General features: G+C 54.1%; 1 protein-coding gene across 7 annotated transcripts in view; it reads right to left on the bottom strand.

The window, feature by feature from the left end:
• The window catches only part of PTK2B (protein tyrosine kinase 2 beta), a 122,521-nt gene that overhangs the window by 47,970 nt on the left and 60,307 nt on the right, over positions 1–14,244 (bottom strand). For all 7 annotated transcript variants that reach the window (XM_030555118.1, XM_030555116.1, XM_030555120.1 and 4 more), the window contains exon 2: positions 3,009–3,256. In XM_030555118.1, coding sequence (XP_030410978.1) covers positions 3,009–3,215 — 207 coding nt within the window. In that variant the 5' untranslated portion in view covers positions 3,216–3,256. The remainder of the gene's footprint in view (positions 1–3,008; positions 3,257–14,244) is intronic.

Here is a 14,244-nt window from a genome sequence, read left to right on the forward strand (position 1 = left end):
AAGGGACAGGAGAGTGCTCAGCTCACGATCCCCACCCCCGACTCTGCAGCCCTGCCTCCCCAACAGGTCCACCTTCTACCAAAGCTGCCTTGGTGCACTGCGTTACCAGCACGGGAGAGGCAGATGGTCCTCAGAGGTCCATGGTCCTTAGCGGTCCAGAGGCAGATGGACCCTCAGAGGCCAGTGAGCCCTGTGGCTGAGGAGTCAAGACAGGATTTCTCAGCCACATGGCTCCCCAGGCTCTGAGGGTCCATCTACCCTGCAGCTGGGAGATGTGATCACCAGCTTGGGTAGATGGACCCGCACTGGCTTTGATGGAGCAAGCATGTGAAAACTAGCAATGTGCCGTAGCAGCAGAGGGACAGGTCAGCCACCCAACTCCAGTAGCACCTCAGAGTGACCAACCCCAGTTACAAACTGACCAGTCAGCCACCGCCACCCCCTTCTGGAACTGGAAGTACACAAACACATTCAGGCAGCAGCTGAGCCCAAAACCCCGCCAAAGACACTATAGTCCCATGAACTACAGTAGAACCTCAGCGTTAGAGACACTGCAGGAAGGGAGGGTGTTTGTAATTCCAAAATGTTCGTAACTCTGAACAAACCTGGTTCTTTCGAAAGTTTACAACTGAACATTGACATAGTGCAGCTTTGAAACTTTACTGTGCAGAAGAAAAATGCTGCTTTTAACCATCTTAATTTAAAGGAAACAAGCAAAGAAACAGCTTCCTTCCTTCTTTTTTTTTTTTAAATGTTCCCTTTTCTCATTAGTGGTTTAGGTTTAACAGAGGACTGTCCTGGATTTGCTTGGTTTGGGTCTGTGTTGCTGCCTCATTGTGTACTGTGGTTGCAGATGGGGTGTGTGTTTGACTGGTCAATTCATAATGCTGAGATTCCCAATTCCTCCGGTGCTTGTAAGGCTGAGGTTCTACTGTACGTCCCTAAGGCCTCGGACTTGCAGCCTGGGTTTGAGCTCGGCTCCGTCACAATTTCCTGTCTTGGTAAACCAGCCAGCAGCCACGGGGTCCAGTGACAAGCCTGTGATCGCTTGGCTTTTCTGCCTCAGCCACTTCAGCGCTGCTGGGGACACAGGGCACAACGCTTCCCAATGCTGCCTCCCAGCAGGCTTTAGCAGGGAAAGAGTTAACGCCACAGACCTGGCCACAGCCGTGTCTCCACACTCCTCACCCAGCCTAGCACCTTGGCTGCACCCCGGCCTTAGAGCTGGCACCAGCAAAGGACACCAAGCGTTAATCCCTCCGGAGCAATACGAAGGATGTGTCTGCGGCGCAGAGGACAAGGACATGCCCAAGCGGTGCCCCAGCCCCAGCATCCCCTAGAATGGCTACATGACTGGCCCTGGCATGACAGCTCTCTTCCAGAACAGCCCTAAAAAGGGAACCGAAAGCCCAGCAGAATCTCAGTGACTCACTCCAGAGTGGCACACACCACCACCCACTGCACCACAAGAAAGGAACCAGGCCTGGCTCCTGGCTGCCCACACCACATGTTCCCAGCGGAACACGCCATAGCTGCAGTCTCACCAGGGCCATCAGCCAGGGAGCCGACTCGGATGCCAATCAAGTGAAGAGACCATGGGGGACATTCTGCCCTATTGCACACGCAGCCTCCGTGCAATACACCGCTCCATGCGTGAGCCGGTCTCCCGCCAGTGTCTGGCCTCAGTAACTAGACCAGCCTGTGGCTCAGGCTGCAGCAAGTTGCTTCTTTAGCCCAAGTGGCCGAAGCCTCTGGCTTTGGGACTGAAGGTCCCAGGTTCAATCCAGGCTGCCTGTGTATATGCAGCCACCGTCTGTTACATCAAGTAACAACAGTGCAGTGCCCTTAACAGGGCACAGCAGTGTGTACCAGGGCCATGCTTGAGAAAATCCAGGTGAGGGAGCTTCCGCACGCTGACCCAGATCTGTCACAACACTGCATCCCACCCCACTGACCCAGATCTCCATCGCAACACTGCATCCCACTCCGCTGACCTGGATCTCCGTCACAACACTGCATCCCGCCCCGCTGACCCAGATCTCTGTCCCAACACTGCATTCCGCCCCACTGATCCAGATTTCCGTCGCAACACTGCATCCCACCCCATTGACCCAGATCTCCATCACAACACTGCATCCCACCCCACTGACCCAGATCTCCATCACAACACTGCATTCCGCCCCACTAACCCAGATCTCCGTCGCAACACTGCATCCCGCCCCACTGACCCAGATCTCCGTCACAACGCTGCATCCCGCCCCATTGACCCAGATCTCCATCACAACACTGCATCCCGCCCCACTGACCCAGATCTCCATCACAACACTGCATCCCGCCCCATTGACCCAGATCTCCATCACAACACTGCATCCTGCCCCACTGACCCAGATCTCCATCACAACACTGCATTCCGCCCCACTGACCCAGATCTCCGTCGCAACACTGCATCCCACCCCACTGACCCAGATCTCCGTTGCAACACTGCATCCCGCCCCATTGACCCAGATCTCCATCACAACACTGCATCCCGCCCCATTGACCCAGATCTCCGTCGCAACACTGCATCCCGCCTCGCTGACCAAGATCTCCATCACAACACTGCAACCCGCCCCACTGACCCAGATCTCCATCGCAACACTGCATCCCACTCTGCTGACCCAGATCTCCATCACAACACTGCATCCTGCCCTACTGACCCAGATCTCCATCGCAACACTGCATCCCACTCTGCTGACCCAGATCTCCATCACAACACTGCATCCTGCCCTACTGACCCAGATCTCTGTCGCAACACTGCATTCCGCCTTGCTTACCCGGATCTCCATCGCAACACTGCATTTTGCCCCGCTGACCCAGATCTCCATCACAACAATGCATCCTGCCCCGCTGACCCAGATCTCCATCACAATACTGCGTCTCGCCCCACTGACCCAGATCTCCATCACGACACTGCATCCTGCCGTGCTGATCCAGATCTCTGTCACGACCCTGCATCCCACCCTACTTACCCGGATCTCCGTCAAGACAGAGCATTTCACCAGCTTGAAGTTCTTCCCCATGTTGAAGCTGTTGCTGTGAAAACACACTTTGAGGATCCTCACTTCCTCCTTCTCCATGTCGATTGGCACTGACACCATGGTGGGGTCCAGGGTCCCACCCAGGCTCCGGAGTGAGCTCCCCCGCAGACGGGTCAGGGTCTCCGGGATTCCTGACATCCTGAGGGGCACGGCGCTGCTAAGAGCTCAGCATCACTCTCCTGCAGGGACAAAGACACAGGTGAATGAATGAAGAAGGAACAACCCTGGCTCAGGCTGCATGGCTCCGGCTTGGCGCAAGGCAGTGGACAGGACAGCAAAAGACAGCTGGGCTCTCAGCAATCACCCCAGGGCTCAGGACCCCCACATCATATGAATTGACTTAGGGGGGAGAGCTCAGCATGGGGGGTGGGAAACCTGGCCTGGGGCCAGTGGGGGAGAGGCAGGGAAAAAGCACATGAGATGGGGTGGGATGGTGGAAGGGCAGGGAAGGGAGAGGGCATCCAGCATGAGTGGGGAGGGGAAACCAGCATACAGGAGAGCCCTGGAGTTCCCCCTGAAGCAGGAATCCTGCTCCTGTGCCATGTTTACCGGTAGGAATTCAAACCCTCACCCCCAGGCCTGCACTTCAGCCCACCGGTGAGATGCTCCGCAATTCCGCCCAGCGCCAGGAGCCTGGGACGGCGGCATGTGCAGGCCAGCCTGGGAAGCAGGCGTGTGCTCCACACGGGCCTGTCGGGGCAAGCGGGCATGACGTGGGCTCACTCAGCCGGCAGGGCGCCACTCCCTTGAGATGCTGCTGCGTCCGTAGCCCAGAAACACTGTGGCTTCCCGGCCCTGCTTGCTTCAGCTATACAGTGTAAAGGTCCTGGCTCCCTCTGCCTCGGGGCCTGGGCTGCAACCTGACCCGACACTCAGCATGGGGCTCCTGAGCGGGAGCGGCGCAAGCCAGCTGGGCCTGCACCCTCCAGCACACGGCATTACAGAGGTGGGCAGAGATATAGGTGCAGTCGTCATCTGCTACACTCGCCGTTCCGGGGGCTGCCAGGCCGGTGTGACCTGATGGCTGCTCTGCAGCACTCTTGTTCATACAGGATCAGATCTCCCCCACCCTGGGCTTTCTGATCTGCTCATTACTTTCCACCTTGGACCTACACACCTAGCTCCCCCCACCCTCTCCACCTGCCCCAGGCCGGATCCTTCCTGTGCTGGGAAACTACAGCCGAAAGCCTGACCCACTGTGATCCTCCCAACCTTGATTTTCACCCCTCTTCTTTTTAATCAGTCCAGCCCAAGCCCCCGGCTACGGCTTTGGATTTGGGGTTTTATGCGGAAGGACAAAATGGTGCATTTCCCAGCCTTCCTCAGCAACCCTACAATAAACAAGCCAATGGGCACGGCCTGGCGCTCACAAGCAACCCTACAATAACAAGGCAGTGCGGACAGCTATGCTCTTGCAATCACCCCTACGAACGGATCACAGCCCAGCCCTTGCAAGCAACCCTAGCATGACAAAGCAGCGTGCACCGTTGTGCCTTCGTCAGCAGCCCTACAATAATAAAGCAGTGTGCACTGTTCAGGTGGGTCTGCAGATCTGAACATCATGCACCCATCACTATGAGCTAGGTTGTGAGCCCTTTACTGGCATGGGTGAGCAGTGTCACACACAAATACTCTCATGTCCTTGACGGGCATTATCTGTGTCAGCAGCTGCTTGCCAGATCATGGGCTTTACCACCTGGCCCTCAGTGAGATTTTTCCCCTGAACAAAATCTTTGCAGCTCCCCTTTATAACAAACCCCCGCAATGCCAAAGTCGATTGTGAGTCACAGCTGTCTTGATTTCTTATGATGGGGCCTGGCAGAACCAGGAAGCACACACAGATGAACAATCTCTTTCATCTCAAAATGGTTCACCAACCTAGACTAATGACATGCAGCCACCTCTGGGGTGGAGGGTAGCAGCTAACTCACAAAGCAGCTGCCCAAGAGGAAATGTTTTCCCAGGACACCAGGGGGAAGTGTTTTCATAGAACCACAGAAAGGCAGGGCTGCAAGGGACTTTGAGAGGTTATCTAACACAGCCCCCTGCACTGAGACAGGACCAAGTAAACCCAGACTAGGAGTTTGTCCAGCCTGTTCTTAAAAACCTCCTATGATGGGGATTCCACACAGGGGCGGTTCCAGGCCCCAGCGCTCCAAGCGCGTGCCTGGGGCGGCAAGTCATGGGAAGCGCTCTGCCGGCGCCCCGGGGGCGGCAGGCGGGCTGCCCTCGGCGGCTTGCCTGCGGAGGGTCCACTGGTCCTGCGGTTTCAGAGGACCCTCCGCAGGCAAGCCGCTGAAGGCAGCCTGCCTGCTGTGCTAGAGGCAGCAAAATGCCTAGAGCCACCCGATTCCACAGCCCCCCTTGGAAGCCTGTTCCAGAGCTTAACTCCCCTGAGAGTTAGCAAGTTTCCTCCTGAAGTCTAAGCTAAACGTCCCTTGGTGCAGATTAAGTCCATTATTTCTTGTCCTGCCTTCAGTGGACACAGAGAACAATTGTTCACCGCCTTCTCTAGAACAGCCCTTTACATAGTTGAAGATTGTTATCAAGTCTCCCACTCAGTCATCTTTTCTCAAGGCAAATGATGTCCTTTTTTTTAACCTTTCCTCACAGGTCAGGTTTTCTAAACCCTGGATCATTTCTGTTGCTCTTCTCTGGACTCTCTCCAATTTGTCCACTTCTTTCTTAAAGTGTTGCACCCAGGACTAGACACAGTGCTCCAGCTGAGGCCTCCCCAGTGCCGAGCAGAGCGGGACAATTACCTCCCATGTCTTACATGTGACATTTCTGTTAATACGCCCCAGAAGTATATTAGCCTTTTTCACAACTGCATCACAATGTTGGCTCATACGCAATTTGTGACCCACTATAACTCCCCAGCCCTTTGCAGCAATATGACCTCCTAGCCAGTACTGCCCAGTTTGGAGTTGTGCATTTGATGTTTTCTTTGTAAGTACGGCACTTTGCACCTGTGTTTACTGAATTTCATCTTGGTGACTTCAGACCAATTCTTCAATTTGTCAAGGTTGTTTCGAATTCTCATCCTGTCCATCAAAGTTTATGCAACCTCTCCCGGCGAGGTGTCATCTGCAGATTTTATAAACCTACTCTCCACTGCGTTATCCAAATCAGTCATGAAAATATTAAATAGTACCAGACCCAGGACAGACCCCTGTCAGTCCTCACAAGACACGCCCTCTCAGTTTGACAGTGAACCACTGACCACTACTCTTTGAGAACAGTCTTCCAACCAGTTGTGTACCCACATCATAGTAATTTCACCTAGATCACATTTTCCTAGTTTGCTTATGAGAATGTCATGAATGATTGTGTAAAAAGCCTTACTAAATTTAAGACACTGACAATCCCAGAGAGGCCCTGGAGACCAAGTGACCCTATAGCAGTCCATCCAGGGTGAAGCTGAAGCACACATGTCATAAACAGATAGCTAAGGGTTAATGTTCTTTTACCTGTAAAGGGTTAACACAGGGAACCAAACACCTGACCAGAGGACCAATCAGGAAACAAGACTTTTTCAGATCTGGGTGGAGGGAAGTTTGGGTGTGAGTTCTTTGTTGTCTTGGTTCGGTGACCCTCTCGGCTCTGAGATTTTTCTATCTCCAGGCTTTCTAATCTTCTGTTTCCAAGTTGTAAGTACAAGGATAGTAAGACAATAGGTTTATATTGTTTTCTTTTGTATTTACATGTGTGTAGTTGCTGAAATGCGTTAAATTGTATTCTTTTGAAATAAGGCTGTTTATTCACTTTTTTTCTTAAGCAATTGACCCTGTATATTGTCACCTGGGTACAGAGATCCTTTTATGTCCTTTTTTCATTCTTTTTATATAAAGCTTTCTTTTTAAGACCTGTTGAAGTTTTTTTCTTTAGTGGGGACTCCAGGGAATTGAGTCTGCAGCTCACCAGGGAATTGGTGGGAGGAAGAAGTCAGGGGGAAAATCTCTTTGTGTTAGATTTACTAAGCCTGACTTTGCATACCCTCTGGGTGAGGAGGAAGAGAGATTAGATCTCTCGGTACTTGTGTTTCCAGGACTGGAAGCAGGGAATCTCCTAGGGTCGTCCAGGGAGGGGAGCCTGGGAGGAAGTAACAAGGAAACAAGGGGAGGGGATTATTTCCCTTTGTTGTAAGACTCAAGGCATTTGAGTCTGGGGGTCCCCCAAGGAAGGTTTTGGGGAGACCACAGTGAGCTAGGCACTGTATAATTCCTAGCTGGTGGCAGCAATACCAGGTCCAAGCTGGTAACTAAGCTTGGAGGTTTTCATGCTAACACCCATATTTTGGATGCTAAGGTCCAGATCTGGGAAAAAATGTTATGACATGGTTATGACAACAAGGAAGTGTGGAATGCTTGTCCTACAACTGCATACGCTCAGTCACTGGGACAGTCAACCCATGACCTTTCACCAGCATTAAGGGAAACAACTCAGGCTGATGACCAGCAACCAGCTCTTGTTTGTCCTAGTTCGAATTAAAGCCAAATGTCTCGGCCCGAAATGTAAATCACCTCCGATAATGAGGCAGAAAAAGAAGGATCAATCAGCCTAGGGAGAGAACTCCCTGGAGCACAATAAAGATTTATGAGGAGAGGCTAAGGGAACTGTGGTTATTTAGTCTGCAGAAGAGAAGAATGAGGAGGGATTTGATGGCAGCCTTCAACTACCTGAAGGGGGATTCCAAAGAGGATGGAGCTTGGCTGTTCTCAGTGGTGGCAGATGACAGAACAAGGAGCAATGGTCTCAAGTTGCAGTGGGGGAGGTCTAGGTTGGATATTAGGAAACAGTATTTCACTAGGAGGGTGGTGAAGCACTGGAATGGGTTCCCTAGGGAGGTGGTGGAATCTCCATCCTTAGAGGTTTTTAAGGTCAGGCTTGACAAAGCCCTGACTGGGATGATTTAGTTGGGGTTGGTCCTGCTTTGAGCAGGGGGTTGGACTAGATGACATGCTGAGTTCCCTTCTGTGATGGAGTAGGGACTGTCTGTATGGGGGATGGGAGAGCTGGGGATGTCTTTAGGTGAGGGACAGGATCTTTAAGCCTGTAACCTGAGCCAGGTAGAGGGGAGGGGGTTAGCACCTTGGCCCGGGAAGCTGGACAAAGGAATCGGCCTGCTGGAGGGGGAGGAGTTTAGTTTCGGTTTTGGGCTGGGTGGTTGGAATTCAGGGGGCTAAGCTTCCTGGACCCCAGAGGGCTTGATTGAGGGGTCCTGGCTGTGCCTACAAGCTCTGCTGTAACCTGCATTCCTGTGGTCCAATAAACCTTCTGTTTTACTGGCTGGCTGAGAGTCACTGTGGGTCCCAGGAAGAGGGGCGCAGGGCCGGACTCCCCCACACTCCGTGACACCTTCCAACCCTAATCTTCTATGATTCTAAATGGTTGATGGTCGCCATTCCCCGCCGCACAGCAGGGAGAGGGCTCGGTGACAAGGGGATTCCTGCCAAGACTGGATTATTTGGGGGCCAGTGCCGAAGCAGGATTAAAGCAGGACTGGGCCAATGCTACTGAAAAATGATGCCCCACCACCCACTCCAGTTTGTATTCACTGTTGGGCATGCCCCCGCCGACGTCACCCTCAGGAGGAGTCATTCAAACCAAATCTCAAATTCTTTTGCACACAGGAGAATCTGTGCCCTTATCCAACTGAAGGACAGAAAAAATACCATGTGACTCAGCTGACCAATCACAAGAGTTTAAATACTGAAAATTCTGATATTGTCACAAATGAGCCACCTTTTGAAAGGGTGAGGCTGGCTCTCTAAGACGCATGCATTGCGTTGTTCTGCAAGAGGATGGCTGAATCCAGCTAAGGTCCATGTTCTGCAAGGGAGTAGCTGGATTCCAGCTACCAAAGGGGGCAAAGGGGAGGGTCTACACAGGGCTGCCCAAGCGGGGGGGGGGGGGGGAAGTGGGGCAATTTTCCCAGGCCCTGGGCCCCACAGGGGCCCCCACGAGAAAACAGAATTCTATAGTATTGCAAGGTTTTTTTATGGAAGGAGCCCCCAAAATTGCTTTGCCTCAGGCCCCCTGCATCCTCTGGGCAGCCCTGGGGCTACAGGTGACCAAACAGATCTTCTCCATCTTGAATACGGCGACATTCCAAGTGAAGCCTTAGCACATGAGACTTCTGGGTTCTGACGTGTCCGAGTGCTCTGGCTAGCACACTTCGCGCATTGCTGAAGCTACCAAACCTGTGGCTATGTACCTCTGTGTGAGCCTCTGTCCACAGAAACCTCACAAAGCATGCTCTGTGGCACTGAAATGGCTCCACTGCACCTCCACCCTGGACCGGGGAGATGGACTGGGCGAACTCCTAGGTCTTTTCCATCTCTAGTTTTTATAACAACATTACACTCCAGTGCACAGCTGCCATTCTACCTGCCACGCCAAACCCAGCTGGTTGCTGCTGTTTATACCGACACTGTTCACCCCGGATGCATGAAGGAGCCCTCGGAAAAGGACACATCACCGCAGGCAAAGTGGAGCCTCATACAGAGGAAAGTATGGGAAGCAGGACTCCTGGGCCAAGAAACAACCAGCCAGAGTGAAGGTGGTGTGTTCTCCATACCTCAAAGGCAGGGCTGCTGGCATGTGGCTAGTTGTTTTTTTTTTCTTAGCACAGAGAAAGTTTATTGACCTGCCAGGCCCCAGGGCCACTTGGCTCCAAGGCCGAGCCGGATTTCCCAGTCCCCCGTGTAACAGCACGACGGGCGCTGCCCCCGACTATCCTATGTGTAACAGAGCCTGGTGCCTGGGGGCTGCCTGGTGCCCGGGGGCTGCCCAGCGAGGGACCGGATCTGCCAGGACGACTCACCAGGAACCATGGTTCAACCCCACACCTCTCACCTGAGCCTAGGAAGCAGAACCAGCTTGTACTAAAACACCCTGTCCCCCCAGCCCAGGCACCCCCCAGCACCAGCGCAGCAGGGGCAGAGGGAGAGTCCCCCCAACTGGCAGGCAGACACAGGGTAGATGGTGCTCCCCGCCTGAGTCTCCCAGCTGCAGCCAAGCTCTGTGCCCAGCTCCCACAGTGAAGTGGCTCCCTGCCCCTGCCTGGGGGCAGCTCCCCCCAGCTCCAAGGACAAGCTCTCCCCTCCCTGCCCACCAGGGCCCCAGGCACCCCGACTCTGGGCTGGGGAGGCCGCAGGCAGGACAGTGAGGGGAAACCGCCAGCCTGCGGGAGGGAAGGAGATCCTGGAGGTGGGGTTTCCGTGATGCCGGGGGGGGGGACTCTGTCCAAGCTAGGAATTCCCACTGCCCCAGGGACTGCACCCCCCCATCCCCCACAGGACTTGCTCACACCTGGGGGACCTTGCCCCCGGCATGGCGCGGCAAGGGGAAATCAAAGCAGGTGCCAGGCATTCCCCGGGTGCAGGAGGGGGCGGGGTGAGCAGCCTCCCCCCCCCGCGGAGCGGCTAGTTGCCAGGTATTTCCCATACAGCAGGGGTCTCAAACACATGGGCTGCATGCAGCCCGCCAAGCTCCCCATCCTCCCGCCCTGAGTTATTTCCTGTGGCCGCCAAGCGCCCCTCCCCACCAGCGCGCCACATCCCCACTCCTCTGCCTACCTCCAGGCACTTCCTGCCTCCAAACAGCTGTTTGGCGGTGCTTAGCGCTTTCCAGGAGGGAGGCGCAGGGAGCCGCGCAGTCAGGGGAGGAGGCAGAGCAGAGACAGGGCAGAGGTGGGGATTTGGGGAAGGGGTTGGAATAGGGCCAGGGAGGGGGTGGAGTTGGGGTGGGGACTTTGGGGAAGGGGTTGTAATGGGGGTGGGGAAGAGGCGGGGCCTCATCGAAGAGGAAGAGTGGGGGCGGGGCTTTTGTACCTTTATATGAAAAGGTGTCAGTGATGCGGCCCTCGGGCCAATGTACTCGTCCTCTTGTGGCCTTCGTGGTGATCTGAGTCTGAGATCCCTGCCATACAGGGATGAAAGGCCCCGTGTCATAAACAGATAGCTAAGGGTTAATGTCTCTTTCACCTGAAGCACCTGACCAGAGGACCAATCAGGAAACAGGATTTTTTCAACTCTGGGTGGAGGGAAGTTTGTGTCTGAGTTCTTTGTCCTCTGCCTGAATCTCTCTCAGCTTTGAGAAGTGATTTCTATTTCCTGCTTTCTAATCTTCTGTTTCCAAGTTGTGAGTACAGAGATCATAAAAACAATAAGGGTTATTGTTTTTCTTTTGTATTTACATGTCTATAGTTGCTGGAGTGCTTTGAATTGTATTCTTTTTTAATAAGGCTGTTTATTCAATATTCTTTTAAGCAAATGACCCTGTATGTGTCACCTTAATACAGAGAGACCATTTTTATGTATTTTTCTTTCTTTTTATATAAAGCTTTCTTTTTAAGACCTGTTGGAGTTTTTCTTTAGTGGGAAACTCCAGGGAATTGAGTCTGCAGCTCACCAGGGAATTGGTGGGAGGAAGAAGTCAGGGGAGACCTGTGTGTGTTAGATGTACTAGCCTGACTTTGCATTCCCTCTGGGTGAGAGGGGAAGAGAGATTGACTCTCGGTAATTCTGTTCTCCAGGCTGGGAACGGGGAGGGTGGAATCCCTCTGCTTAGATTCACGGAGGTTGCTTCTGTGTATCTCTCCAGGAGCACCTGGGGGGGGGGAAGGGAAAAGGTTTATTTCCCTTTGTTGTGAGACTCAAGGAATTTGGGTCTTGGGGTCCCCAGGGAAGGTTTTTGGGGGGACCAGAGTGCCTCAAAACACTCTAATTTTTTGGGTGGTGGCAGCTTTACCAGGTCCAAGCTGGTAACTAAGCTTGGAGGTTTTCATGCTAACCCCCATATTTTGGACGCTAAGATCCAAATCTGGGACTAGGTTATATGACACCCCGCCATCGGGTAGCTATCGCTGGGCAGCAATCCACAGCCTGGAGGGTGATGCCAATATTTGCAGAGTGCTCAGCTGTTATTGGCAACACAACAGCAAAAGAGTGGGTGACACCATTGATACAAAGTGTGGCTGGCGGAAAGGTCAGGTCATGGGCATGTCGTGTAGCAGGGATATTACTATTATTTATTAGTATTTATTATGTGTATTACGGTAGCACCCAGCGACCCGTGTTGGGATCAGATCCCCCATTGTGCTGAATGTTGAACAGACGCGGCCCCTGTCCCAGAGGAAGATAAGTGACATCCAAGGGCTGAAAGAGTGGGATACAATCAGAGAGAGTTTCTCTGCCAGTGTAAATCAATGTAGTTCTGTCACTGTCAATGGATCTACACCAGCTGAGGATCCGGCCTTCATGCATAGATGCAACAGCAATTTCTCTTTCTTTCTTTCTCTCAGAGTGATAACTATTCTGAGCCAGTGCCAGCTAGTTCCACCCGCCCATGGGGTGTCATGGGCTGAGTCGGGTATACTGAGGAGGGAGACCTGGAGAAAGGAGACAGGACAGTAAGTGGAGAAGCAGGAGGGAGCCAAGACAAAGGAAGGTGCTAGAGGGAATCAAAAGCAGGAAGCGATCGGCTGAGATTGGGGGCGTAGGAATCACTCAGACCTGCAGGCAGCTGCTGTTTGGCCAGGACCAGGGCAGAGCTGAAAGAGGAGGAGAGGCACCTGCAATGGAGGAAGCCGACAGGCGCATGGGGCGGGGGCTGTTTGCCAGCGGTGGAGGAGAATAGGCCCGTGAGTGATGAGCCAGGGCTGGCTGATGGAGGGACGTACTTTGCAGAGGGGCCGGGAGCAGACAGTCATGGAGGGAATCGCCAGGTGAGTCAGTGGAGGAGGGCAAGAGACGCGCAGTGCACTGGAGACGGAGGGCCAGGCGCTGGGCGCACGTGGGAGATGCTGAAGGCAGTGAGGGGGCAGTGCTGGTCACAGGGAACACGACTGAGGGAGCAGTGTTTAGGGGGATGAGGCGGGGTGGGCCTGAGAGTGGGGCCAGGCATGAGGCGAGGGGAGAAGCCAGGCCACTAGCCCCAGTGGCTGAGGCTGGGCACAAGGGGGACACCCAGCCACGGGAACCAGGCTGACCCGCGACAGCACGTCCCGGCAGACGGAGACATTCGCTCATCTCCAAGCCTGTTCTAACAAGTACAGCCGCTTCCCAAGAGCCGCAGTGGGCTGGAGCCATCCTCCCGCTTCTCAGTTTCGTGCCAGTGAAATGTCTCCATCTGTTCCTTGAAACGCTTCCTTCTGCTGCCTGCTTTTCAGGGTGCAGAGCTGGTGGGGCGGGGGGGAAGGGGAAGTCTCCATTCTGCCTTCAGCACGTTCCTCTTTTCAAAAAGGCTCCTTTGAAATCCCCCACAATGACTCAGCTGGGTGCCAGGGAATGGCCCCTGCTTGTCCCAGAATGGGCACAGCCCTAGGGCAAGTTTCCCTGATGCCGTCAGCCTCACATGGGCCTCAGCCCTGCCCAGGTGGGCGAGAAGGGCAAACAGGTCCAGCGCCCGGTCAGCTGGAGAAGGCTGAAGGCCAGGGAGCAGCTGCCTGCTGGTTCTAAGCCAGAGCCAAGGGCCCTGGAGGGATGAAAGAAGGGAAGCAGCCACCACTGATGTCTCCTTGTCACAGCTGGGCCCAGGACTGTGAAAGGACCCGACGGAGTGAGGGGTGCTCCCCTGGCTAGGACGCTCCCAGCAGAGAGGCTGTGGGACTCCCACCCCAGAAGGCAGGGCAGGGTGGCTGTCTGGGCAGAGGGAGGGTGGAGGACTGACAGAGAGGCCAGAGGTAGTGGAGGGTGCTCGAATGCTGCATGTGTTATGTCAACGGCCAAATGATGATGTGCTTTTTTAAGGGCGACAAGGGGGATAGGGGCTACACTTTGGGACTTTTGGACTCGGTTTTGTTCATAAACCATGAAAATGGACTCGAGAAGAAGCTTCCATGGAGTTACTGGGGGGTGCTAAAAGGGAAACTGAGGCAAGGAGCTGTCACGGAGTCACCGGGCGATGCTCTGGAACTGCTCCCCACCAAGCCAGTCAAGACTTTGGGGAGCCTCCTCTCCCTTGGAGCAGACTTGTTCAGGGCAAGAAGCTCACACAGCTTCACCTCCTGGGTCTCTCCTTGGAGCATTCAGCATCCTCTGCCCCTCCGTGCGCTTCCCACAGCGAGTCCACCCCAGCGGGGTCCTGGGGAAGCCACCGGGTTCTGCACCCCCACTTTGCAGTCAGACGTGACTCTCAGCCAGCCAGTAAAACAGAGGTTTAT

The sequence above is a fragment of the Gopherus evgoodei genome, chromosome 3 (assembly GCF_007399415.2).
Source record: "Gopherus evgoodei ecotype Sinaloan lineage chromosome 3, rGopEvg1_v1.p, whole genome shotgun sequence".
NCBI lineage: Eukaryota > Metazoa > Chordata > Testudines > Testudinidae > Gopherus > Gopherus evgoodei.